General features: G+C 52.0%; 1 protein-coding gene across 1 annotated transcript; it reads right to left on the bottom strand.

Annotated features, from left to right (window-relative positions):
- Positions 1–8047: 8047 nt before the first annotated feature.
- Positions 8048–11918, bottom strand: POU3F2 (POU class 3 homeobox 2). The gene has a single exon (XM_042017100.1). The coding sequence runs from the start codon at positions 11728–11730 to the stop codon at positions 11359–11361; it is 372 nt and encodes a 123-aa protein (XP_041873034.1). The 5' UTR covers positions 11731–11918; the 3' UTR covers positions 8048–11358.
- Between the last annotated feature and the right edge of the window lie 6 nt (positions 11919–11924).

The raw sequence follows: 11924 nt of genomic DNA, 5'->3' as shown, positions 1-11924 counted from the left end.
GACGGGGCTTTCCCCTGCCTGTAACAGCCTGTGGCCATGTAGGCTGCGTGTTTAGGAGTAGCAGAAGCCTACTGCAGCTAGCCTGATTTCCTCTGGTGAGAGGTCCAAGTCTGGCAGTAGAGCAGTGCTAGAATGTGGGAAGCCTTGGATTCAGGCCAAGGGGAATTAACCGAAGTTCAGCTGAGGCTTAGCCACCGGGTTATGCGTGTGTTCTTGGGGTGAGCCCCCTTCTGCCCTTTCACTAGAGAGGTAGACGCAGGAGGGCAAGAGTCACGGTGCCGAGCCAGGCAGGGGAGAGGGAGATTGATTTCAGCCTTGTGGGTAGAGCCTGTGGGAAGTGAAGGGGAGGGAAATCTAACCTATAGATACAAAACCTCATGCAGCCTGGCCACTACTGTCGTTGGGCCTGTATTTCTGCATGGTCAGCTGGAGAGGCTGAATGGACTGAAGGCCTCTCCGCAGGTCCTCCGAAACACTCACCTCTCTTGGCTAGCTGCACAAGGCATGTGGGCACGCTGGGTTGGCTGTCCCCTTTCTTGCCCAATTCAAAGGGCCAGACTTGCATGATTAAATGAGGCACTGCTTTAAGCTAAAGGCCTCGATTGCACCCAAAATTAAAAACCTCTGGTTTGGGATATGATTTATATACTGAGCATGTATGCAAAATTAGTATGCAAAAGGCCAATGCTCTCCAGCTCCTCAGACCTATTAGCAAATAAATCAATCCTTACTTATCAGCTGGTTTAGGAAGGGTCCCTGGAACAAAGCCATCTTTTCCCTTAAGACGCTGAACCTTTCTTACAGCTTTTTGCCTACTGTGAACAGAGCTATCTCCACAAGTAGGACGGACACAGGCTTGGTCTGTAGTTGAAGACGTAGCCATGGCTTACCTTTCCAAGTCCTGCTGTACCACAGCATCTCATTTCTGTTATCTGAACAAGTCCAGCATTGATGTTCAGCTGGAAAACAGATTATTTTCTCCCATGTCTGCTCAGTGTTACAGTATTGGCTGCCTGTAGCGTGATTAGCTCTGTGCAGAATGCTTATTTCTTTCTAAAACTTAATCTGTCTTGGGTGTTTTGTTTTATTTTGTTTCAGCTCAATTTTCTTGTTGAGTTAACAAGAGACTCTGAGATCGTGATATGTCACGTATCAGTTTTCAGTGCAATGAAGTCTGCTGTAGCAGAATGTCTGAATGTCTTGGGTTCTTGATATTCACAATATTTTAACATTTTCAGCACCTACATACACAGCGTGGCAAGTGGTAGTTACAAACCGGCAGCACTGAAATAAACACAAGATGTAAACCTGTGTGGTCGTACCAGCCCATGCTGCTGCAGGGTCTGGGCCCATACAGATCCAAACTCCTGACAGCTCTCAGATGGCCTGGGGAGGCTGTCGTGAGCTTGGGTGTAAAAAGAGAGCACCCAGCCAGCATCCAAAAGGCTCTGTGAGAGACCAGGGCTGTCCCCGGATCTCTGTTTTTGGGAAATGGGGGGTTCTTCCACTGGAAGAGAGTTTTGGGGTTGTTGAGGTTTTTTTGGAGGTGTTTGGTGACACCGGTCTGGCATGTGGGGTGGTTTGGCTTCAGGAAGAACAGAAGCCATTTGGTGAAATGGAGGGATTTGAGCCTATTGCTTTCCCAGAAAAAAAGGAGCCCTGTGGGAAGGCTCTGGCAGAGGTGTGTTCAGGGCCCCGGGACCTGTCCCACTCCCGCCGCCCCGGCTGTGCCCTCGCTTGCCGGGGGATGTGCGGCGGGCGGGAACAGCTCCCGGCGGCTGCGGGATGCCTGGCGCTGGGCTCGCACCTCCCTGCAAGCTTGAGGGCAGGAGCAGGAGCAACACCCCGCCCACGCAGCGTGGTCAGGACAGCCGAGCCCCACAGGTGTCCCCCTCCATGGGACCACGCGGGTCTGCTTCTGTGCCACGGAGAAGTGACAGAGATTTTTCCTGCTATCCAACACGCAGGAAGAGGGATTGCCAGTCTGAGGGACTGCACAACTCCCCAGCGGGAGGAGGGGAGGCAAATAGCATCTTCTCCCAGTTGTCGGGGGCTTGCAAATAAACCGTGGGTGGTGGTTTTTTATTGGGTTTTTTTTTTAATCCCATCCAGACGACAGGACAAGAAACACTTTTAACGTGAGATTTAGATGTTGCTGTGTGTATATTTAAGAAAAAAAGAACCCCAAAATAAAAAAAAACCACCAAAAAACTCAAACAAACCAAAACCAAACCACCAAAAAACAGAAACAAAACAAAAAAAAGAAAGGGAAGACAACGAGCGTACTCACGACTTTGTCATCCCCCGCCCAGAGGCACCACGGGCTCCAGCGACCTTTCCGACGGATGTCCCTGAGGCCAGCCCCGTCGTCCTTGTGCGCAAGGAGAGCGAGGGGGCTGGGATCGGGGAGGGGGATGCGGGATGCTGCCCTGCCCTTCCCGGGGGAGCCCCCGCGGCGGCGGCGGCGGCCACTGGGGGGCGCCCGCACTCCACGCGCGGCCCCGGCCCCGCTCCCGGCCCCAATCCCGGCCCCAATCCCGGCCCCAATCCCGGCCCCAGTCCCGCTCCCGGCCACAATCCCGCTCCCGGCCCCAATCCCGGCCCCGGGCCCGTGGCGCCTTCCTCGGATGGCAGTCCTGCCAGTGCTGAGCCCGGTCCACGGAGAGGGGCGAGACCATGCTCCGCGGGAAGGAGAAACAGGACCCCCACCTACAAACACCCCCCAAAGCCCAGCGCTGCCTGTCCCCCGCCAACGTCGACCCTGGGGGAAAGTCGGTCCCCAGCCACACCAGCGGCGGAGTCGTTTGTCAGAGGCAGTGGGAAGCCGTTTCACCCCTTTGTGCATCTTGCGGGATTTCTCCTCGCACAGGCAATTGGCAAAGGTTAGGAAGGCGTCTCTAGATCCCCTATAATCCCAGTTTAAATATTAAAAGTATAAGCAGCCTAGGTCCAGTATTTACCTATGTAACTCTATAGATTTCCCTCCAGACCTGGACTTCTAAGAATTTAAGGGATGGTTTGCGTTTCTTCCTTTTTTTTTTTTTTCCCTTCTTTATTTTTCCCCCATCCCTTCGTATTTATTTAACAAACTAACGTGAAGAGGAAGGGGGAAACGCCAACAAAATAGCAGCGTTTTTATAACCGAGAAATAGCCAGTCTCCCTGTCTGTAACGTGAAAGGAAGGCGAGATTCCATCCTCGCCTCCCGCTTTGTCACCGTCTGGGTTTAAGTGGCCGCCACATCAACACAAAAGGCCAACACACACACACACATTCCAAAACTCGACACGAAACCTCAACTGGCTCAAAAGCGAAGATGGGTATTTTGATAACGAAATAACCTCCCTGTTCAGGTGGGGTCTGGGTTCCGCTCTGTACCCCCACCGTGCTTCAAGCACCAACCGCCAAGGAAAAGGGGGGAAAAATCCCTCAAGAAAGTGTTTAAGATAAAACTAAGTCTCAAACGGGATTAAGGTTTTAATTACAATTCCCTATCGAAGTAACATGTTTGATGAACTGATCCTATCAATTAATAGTAACCTTAATTTAAAACTTATCAAATAGCTTTGCGTGAAGTATATGTCAGACTCTTTTTTTTTCTCTTTTTAAGAAAAAAAATTATAAAGGTTAATGCTACAACAACAAAGTACTAAAGCACTAGCAGAAGAAATTGTAAAGAAGAAACGTGCTGCTTTGGCTAGAAATAATTACTTGTGAACGCTTTGGGGGTGTTCTATCTGGTGTGGGGGGAGTATAATAAAATTGAAGTTCTTTTAAAAAGGGAAAATAGATGGATGTTTCTACCCGCCAACGATATCATTTCATAATAATTTTGGCCCACGCTGTATTAAAGAGAAAAACAAGGTAATTGGAACATGCATCAACAGTTTTCCATGAAATAAGAGTTAAAAGAAGTAATAGAACTAATCACTGTCTCCTCAAATCAAGTAGAAAACATTTCAATGCACTAATTAGAGTAATTAGAATAATAAGACTGCCTATATGTGGTAAGACAATGTGTACAAACAACTTTATTTAATGTATACTGGTAATCAGCGATGCGTGCGTGCTTGAATGCTTACTGCAATAAAATTCACCCCCGTCCGCCCAAACAATCAAATACAAATTAGTTTAATGATTGTGCCTGCTTGAACGTCTTAGAAATCCACAGGCAGAGGGAAATAAATAGCACCATCCTTGTTTGTACGTCTCCCCTACTGACCAAGGAGCTGATGCCTCCATGGACTTGGCAATGAATGACTGTAGACATGAATGAATCAAGGAGGGAAAGAGAATTAATGAATGAGTCAGGCTGGCTAAAAACAAGTCCTAACTTTTAGACGAGCGCCTCTTAAACTCCCGGGACGGGAGGAGACGGGACGGGGAAGAGGAGGGGGAGAGTGGTCTCGTCATCACTTTTACGAGCTACCTCTGCCTGCCAGGATTTACCGTCGTGCAAGGAGGGGGGGAGAAACACCGGCCGCCAGCTTCCTACCGGCCTGCTCTTTTTAATCCTTAAAAATGTCATCTGTGCGGACAGGCCCAGGGACACAGGGAGCGGTACAGCTCAGCCCGGCCGGGCGGGACGGTGCGAGACCGCCGGGAGAGCTGCAGCCGGGCGGGAGCTGGAGCCCGGCGCTGGGACGGCCCTGCCGTAGAAGCCATGGGGTTCCCCGGGCGGCCCCACGCCCTTTATCCCCACTCACGGAGGGAGGCAGAGCTCCTGCTCTGGGCCGGCAGCGGCTGTGCCCCGGCGGGGGCACGGACGAGGCCAGACAGACACGGGCCAAACCCGCCGCCTCCGTGGGGCGGAAGGGTCCCGGACCCCCTCCCCCGCCGCCCGGGCCCCGGCCGGGGAGCAGCGCCCGCCGCCGACCCGCCGCTCCTCCCGGCAACGCTGCCACAGTTTCGGCCGCTCCGTTGCCGCTGTCCTTGCCTCGTCCCTCTCTCTCTTTGCCTGCCGACAGGAGGGCAGGATGGGATGCCTGCGTCCCGCGGGGATGCTCGGGTCTGGCGGCGCTGGCGCTGGGCCGCTGCGGAGCCGGGGTTGCGGGGGAAGGGTCTCCGCGCCGGCACAGGCGGCCTTCCCGGCCCCGGGGGCCCTGCGCGAAATCCCGGCATACTCGGGACACTTGGCCGAGTTTCGGAGGTATTTACAGGGAGTTGGCCGGGAGAGATAAGCTCTTCGAAGGAAGAGACCCACAGCGTGGGCCAGGCCACGGGCTGAGGCCGACTGGGGCGTGAGAATCCACGCGCTGCAGCTGGGACTCGCCTGCCTAAAAGCCCACTTGTTTGGTTTATAGTTTGATGAGAAGTCGGGTCTGAGGACGAGTCCTTGCTATTTGTTTTACTATTTCTGCTAAAGCACGCTTTGCCTTTGCTCTAACTAATTTTCCCCGGAGAAGTGCCCACTCCCCCAGCATCGCCCGTGCGAGCCGGGGGCAAACTCACTTCTGCGGAGCATCTTCCTACATCCCCGAAGGCAGCCCGAGCACAGAGTGCCAATTTAGCCTCTGCAACTCTGAAAATTTGTTTTTTTATCTTTTCCGTCTCGAGATTTAAAGCCAGAGAGGCAGCCCAGGCTGCGTCCCTTCCGAAACGCACAATAAATAGACAGCCGCCCGCAGGAGCAGGGGAGGCGGGAGAGCCACGATCCCCAGGACAGACCCCTACGCCCAGCCTCCGTTCTGGAGGCAGCAGAAGGCCGCGGCTGCCCCATCCACTGCCAAGAGGCCGCAGGCAATTTCCTTCCTTCCCCATCCCCACTCTCTGCTCCGCAAGCTCGGGCTGGGGGGACTCTCCGTGCCCGCCACCCTCCGCCAGTGCTGTACCTAAGGCCAGAGGTTTAAGCCGGACTAAGCCCAGTTCTCCCGCCCGCCAGTGACCGCTCTCCCCCGCGCCTCATCACCCACCGGAGGCCGTAGCCTCCCCTCGCCGGCCGGGATATTCGTCCTCTTCCCCCCTCACCGACGGCACCGCAACAAAGAGCCACTAAACCAACAACGCGTCTTGGGACAACCCCGAGGCCTGGGGCCGCCCGGCAAGCAGGGGTAGGCAGCCGGGGGAGAGGATTTCCCTCCATCGGATCAGCCGGAGGGCAGGGAGCAGCCCCAGGCTGGGGCCAGGTCTGAGGCCGGAGACCGGGAAGGCGCAGGCAGCCGGAACAGTCCCGCCGTACCCCCGCGGCCCCGCGACAGCCACAAGCGCTCTCGGAAGCCGGGGCACTGGAGAAGGGGGCACAGGGGGAACCCCGAACTGCCGCCAACAAAGCCCGACGGAGAGAGACACGGCGGGGCGGAGCCGGGGCCAACCGGAGCCTCTGGCCCCGCCGGGGCTCTCACAAGCTGCCCGGCCCGAGAGATCACCTGGCCAGACACCATCCCGGCTTGCCCCGCAGCCTGGGGGATTTGTGGGATTATTTCCCCTTCCTCCGCTACTCTCTTTTCAAACTCCGGCCCCCACTGCCCACCCTCAAGAGAGACGGCGCAGCTGGGCGGCGGCGGGAGCTCCCCGGGTCGGGCAGCACCGACTACTGCCTCTCGCCCCTGCGGGGCTGGCCACACTGGGGGTAATAATCAAGACTGGAAGACTTGAGGATATGCAGTCTCCCTTCGCCTTCCAGTTTCGGCCTCCACCAGAGAGAGAGCGAACCGAGGAAACAGGGCTTTTGTTGTTGACATCTGACCTACGACAGTGTCCCTACTGGAAATGAGAGCCAGGGAGCCCGAGAAGCTGCCGCGCACCCTGACAGCCACCTGCAGAAGGAGCATCCTATAGCTGCTCCATTTCCCCCTCTCCTTTCTCTTAAAAGGGAAACCGAAGGAGATAAAAAGAATGACCCCCGAACCAGCCGGCCTCCCCACAACCAGTCCGGAAGGACGACCGAAGTCGCTCCCCTAAGCTCAGTCTCTTGCTGGGCAAAGAGCCCCGGAGGAGCAGCCCAGGGACCCCCGCCGGGGACGGCCCGGCCCCGAACAGCGGCCGGCCGCGCCACCCCGCCACCGGCTGAGGCGGCCGCCCCCGCGGCGCCGGGCCTGCCCCGCCGAGCGAGGCACCATCCATCCAAGTCATCTCCTGTCCACCCGACACGGGAACGCTCCCCGAGAACGGGGCCCTGTCGTCAAAGGCGAAATATTCCCTGGGCGCCCACCCGAGTGTCCTGCAGAGGGCAGAGGATGCTCGCTTTCCGCAGCCCGTTCCGCGGGCTATTGACCAAGGACTTTTAAATCCATACCCAGCTTCAACATTTTACCCGTCAGCACGTCTGCGGTCACAAAACACTTCTTCTTTCTGTCACTTCTCTTCGAAACTATTGATAAGATCATTTAGCTGAATCTGTTCGGGATGAGTGTAATATTGACTAGAAGTTAGAAAAGATGATTAAATCTCATAAGCCCAGAAACTATCGTAAAGGAGGGGAAGGGGGGAGAAGAGCAGGATATCGCACTTAGGAAACCGAGCCAGCCAAGAAGGACCTGAACACACCGCCGCGTGTGCGAACACTGCGCAGTTGGATGTCGCTTGTCAGCGCGCCAGCCCCGCGGGTCCCCAGCCGGTACCCGTCCGGGAAAACCGACCGGCTCGTCACACGCCCGGAGCCGCAGACGCCGAACGTGAAACCGGGGCCACAGCCGCGGGGCCCGGGGCCCGGCCCGGCCCGGGGGTGCGCAGCCCCGCTGGGCAGCCGCATTCTTCCTTCCTCCTGCAAACGGTACTCCCATCATTAAGCCCCGCCTTTTTGTTTTGCTTTTTTTCTTTCTCTCTCTCTCTCTTTTTTTTTTTTTTTTTTTAAGGAGTCAGATGTTAAATTATAAAAAGAGACCGAGAAGACTCGAATCCCTTCTCCCCCGTGCCTTCCGCCAGAACATGCAACAAACTTGAGGAGCAGATCTCCCCACCAGCATCAAAGGCAGGACAGCCCTACCCGCACAGAAATCAATGCTCCAAAACACACAGCTGTGGTTCATCTGCAGAGAGACACAATGAACACAGCTCCCGAGGCTCTCCTTCAAGAAGACCCTGAAAGTTATGAGCGTGGAACCTCTCGGTATAGGCATCAAATTTATTCCAAAAATTCCACGAAATATAAAGGAACGGTGGTTCTTTTACACAGAACTCAACTCAGTATAAGTCTTCTCCCTCCAAATCTTAAGAACTATGCAAATCTGTGCTATCTCTAAAAATAAAATAACGATATTTCAATAATTAGAAGAAACTATGAAGGTATTGTGCATTTCTGTTTTATGTAGATAATAAAATATTACTTTAACATAAATATATAAGGATCTCTGCGTTTTTATTTTTCCCCACAAGCACATCCAAATGTACCAAAACAAAGTATTTTTAAAGAGACTGAACCAAAAAAAAAATTACATCCCATATAGATTTTGTTCACCTACTCATTTAAAGCTACAGAAAAACAGTTTCCAGAACCTGTTTGCTTTAAAAGAAATAAATATACATTGAGGCAGGCCACTTAAAAATGATATGAAAATATTTCCCTGGGTAGCATTTAAAAAAAAAAAAAAAGTAAAATAGACAAAGAAAACATTGAAACTATTTCTGCATTTCAAATGACAAATATTAAACATATATACATAGTGGTAAGGTTTGCGTGGTAACTTTTTTTTAAGTAAACCTATTTGGAGTTTGAGGCTTTTTCAAACACCCTCTCGACTCCGTTGTCTGACCTTACACACATATTAATAAGTGTCTGAAAGTTCATTTCCTCCCTTTACCACTGGATCTGCCCTGATTTGATTCACTTCACTAGGCGCTAGTCCTCAACACTTTAAATAACAAGCAGCTCAACACATAAACAAACAAACAAACAAAAAAAAACCAAACACCCCCCCCCAAAAAAAAAAAAAAAAAAAGAAAGAAAAGAGAAAAGCTTGGTGCCCGTATCTTTTTAACAATTGTTGGAAAACCAGGAATAAGGCTAATGCATGTGCCTCTTAGAAATCATCAACTGTCTTACCAAGAAGAAAGAAAGAAAGCAAGCAAGCAAGCAAGAAAGGGAGAAAGAAAGAAAGAAGGAAAGAAAACCCAGTGTCACAGGCATTTTAAAAGACAATGAGAAACATATTCTAAAGCCTTAGCTACTGAATGCAATATTTATAGGAGAGTTCTGCGAGAGAATGCTCCACTGTTTTTTCTCCATAATTGTCCGACACTCAACTAAGTAAACTTATAGATTATAAAAATGCTTTGTCTCTATAGCACCCGTTTGTGCTGACTAAATGATCCCTTTATGAATTTATAACTATCATAAAGTTCCTCTAATGTATATGCATAGCTGTGTGTGTGCATAAGTACACAAACACACACGCAGACACACGCACATACATGCGCTGCTCCGAGGTCCCGCTCCTCTGCTTCCCTTCAGAGCTTTTTGTTTTCCTTTTTGTTTTCCTTTTTTTTTCTTTTTGTCCCCGTGGGTTTTTCTCTTTTTTTTATTTTGGAAAGTTAACCATTTCTCATCAAGATAATGTCATGAAATGCACTTTAAAACTATTAGCAAAGGGGGGGGGAGGAAACACGGATTGAAAAATGGCATTTTTTCCCACTTCATTTCATTCCCCAGTGAAAGACACAAGGCTGCCCAAGTTAAAACTGGTCCTTTCCTTCAATAAATTATACCGCAATCTGACCAAAGGACAAGGGGAGGATGGGGAGGGAGAGGGGCTGGATACAAATAGAAAATAAAATAAATATGAAAAGTAAAGTGAAAAAGAAATGCACACGGTCTCTGTGGAGAGGAGGGGGCAGCGAGTGTTTACAGGCAGGTGTAAGCACCCGACCCCCACCTCGGGCCCAGCAGCTCCTCAGGCTCTCCCTGGCTCTGCCTTGACGTAAAACTTCTCAATACAAGAAAGTTTGGAGGCTGATATCGGCCTGGGCGACAAGACTGGGGATGCCAAAGGCACGCAGGGGAGCCGCGGGGGGCAGGAGGGGAAGTAAAGGGCGCTGAGGGGGCGGTGGTGGGGAAGCTAAATAATCCCCTTTCCCTCTCAAGGAAATGCCACTTTCTCTGGGAAAACTCTGGAAACATGTTGTTCCCTCTCTGCCTTCCCCACACCAGGCCTTGCTTGCCCGCACTGACACAATCTGGAAGGGCTGCACATATTTTTTCCTCCCCCTTTGGTTGCGCCTCGACCCCCAGACACACTGCCTGAAAATGAAGTTTACTTTGTTGATTTGCATTATTCTCCCTTCTCCAAACTCGACTCTTGCCATTGAAGGCATATATTAAACAATTATGAGAGTCACATCTCTGGAGAATGGAAGCTGAGGTGCAAATATATGTGTATATAGAGAGATTATATATATGTGTACGTATGTATGTCTATGCACGCATGCATATGTATACATACACACACATATACTAATCCTTTTTGCTATGGTAAAAGGAGAAAATAAGCATTACACGTATTTAAGAATACTTGTTTATAACAAAAGTTCACATATACACATAAAGCAAAGGCTAGAACACAGTAACATATTGTAGACCGGTCACTGGTTGACTAACGCTCACTGTGGAAAATGCAAGTCATTTGCAAAATTAAGGTCGGAAAGGAAGGGGGGAAAAAAGACAAAATAAACATTTTGCTTATGTAAACTTCGATTTTCTTGCAGTGCAAATTGGTACGGTTAAATACTGTCTACATCAAAAGGGATAGCTTTTCGGTTTTCTTCCTTTTTTTTTTTTTTTTTTTTAACATATATTCATACAGGGGATCCACAGAAAATAAACACAGCAGCATGTGCCAACACCGAGCGACATTCCACAATGCAATCTGCCTTTGTGTGGCGGGAGGGGGCTGCGGAGAGGACCCGCGGTGGCTGTGCCCCCCCTTTTCCTCCGCCCCCTCTCCGGCAGGGCAGCGCCGTATGTTTTGGCCAGAGAGCGAGGGAGTTTTGTGCGAACCGCTTCGCCCTGCGCCTGCCCTGCCGGTGCCTGCCGCTGCCCTGCCGGTGCCCGCCTGCCTGCCCGTGCGCGGTACCCACTCCACTCCCGTGCACGGGCACTCGCCTGGAAAGGTCAAAATACAGCATCACACCTCCTACCGTCTATGGGACAGTGTGGTGCAGGTGCTTTGTCTGTCTATCTGTCTGTCCGCTGTGATTCGCGCTTGCCCTCTCGCTCGCTCGCTTTTTGTTTTCTTTTCTTTTTTTCGCGTTTGTTCGTTTTTTTGATTTTTTGTCTTTTTTTTTTTAAGATAGGAGAAAATAAAATTAAAAAAAAGAAATAAAAAAGAAAAAAAGGAGGACAATCAAAAGTTGGGGAAGGAGAGGAGGAGGAGGAGGAGGAGGAGGAGGAGAGGAGGAGGAGGGGCCGGGCGCCCCCGCCGCGAGTTCACTGCACGGGGGTCTGCACCCCGTGGTGCGGCGGCGTGTCCCTGCTGGCCCCGTACACGTCCTCGGCGCCCGGCAGCGTCCCTCCCGGGGGAGTCATGCGCTTCTCTTTCTGTCTCCTGTTACAAAACCACACTCTCACCACCTCCTTCTCCAGCTGTAGGCTGTCCGCGAGCGAGGTGATCTCCTGGGCGGAGGGCTTGGGGCACTTGAGGAAGTGGCTCTCCAGCGCGCCCTTGACGCTCACCTCGATGGAGGTGCGCTTTTTCCGCTTGCGGCCCTGCGCCGCGATCTTGTCTATGCTGGTGGGGCTGCCCGAGGAGGAGTCCGCCTCCTCCAACCACTTGTTCAACAAAGGCTTCAGCTTGCACATGTTCTTGAAGCTGAGCTGCAGGGCCTCGAAGCGGCAGATGGTGGTCTGCGAGAAGACGTTGCCGTAGAGGGTGCCCAGCGCCAGCCCCACGTCCGCTTGGGTAAATCCCAGTTTGATGCGCCGCTGCTTGAACTGCTTGGCGAACTGCTCCAGGTCGTCCGAGGTCGGCGTGTCCTCGTCGGAGTGCGGGTCGT

This window comes from Corvus kubaryi, unplaced genomic scaffold (genome assembly GCF_017639235.1).
Source record: "Corvus kubaryi isolate FWS band 111438036 unplaced genomic scaffold, C.kubaryi_AGA036_p1.0 split3-73, whole genome shotgun sequence".
In the NCBI taxonomy this organism is placed as follows: Eukaryota; Metazoa; Chordata; class Aves; order Passeriformes; family Corvidae; genus Corvus; species Corvus kubaryi.
This window is presented reverse-complemented; position numbering and strand designations above follow the sequence as displayed.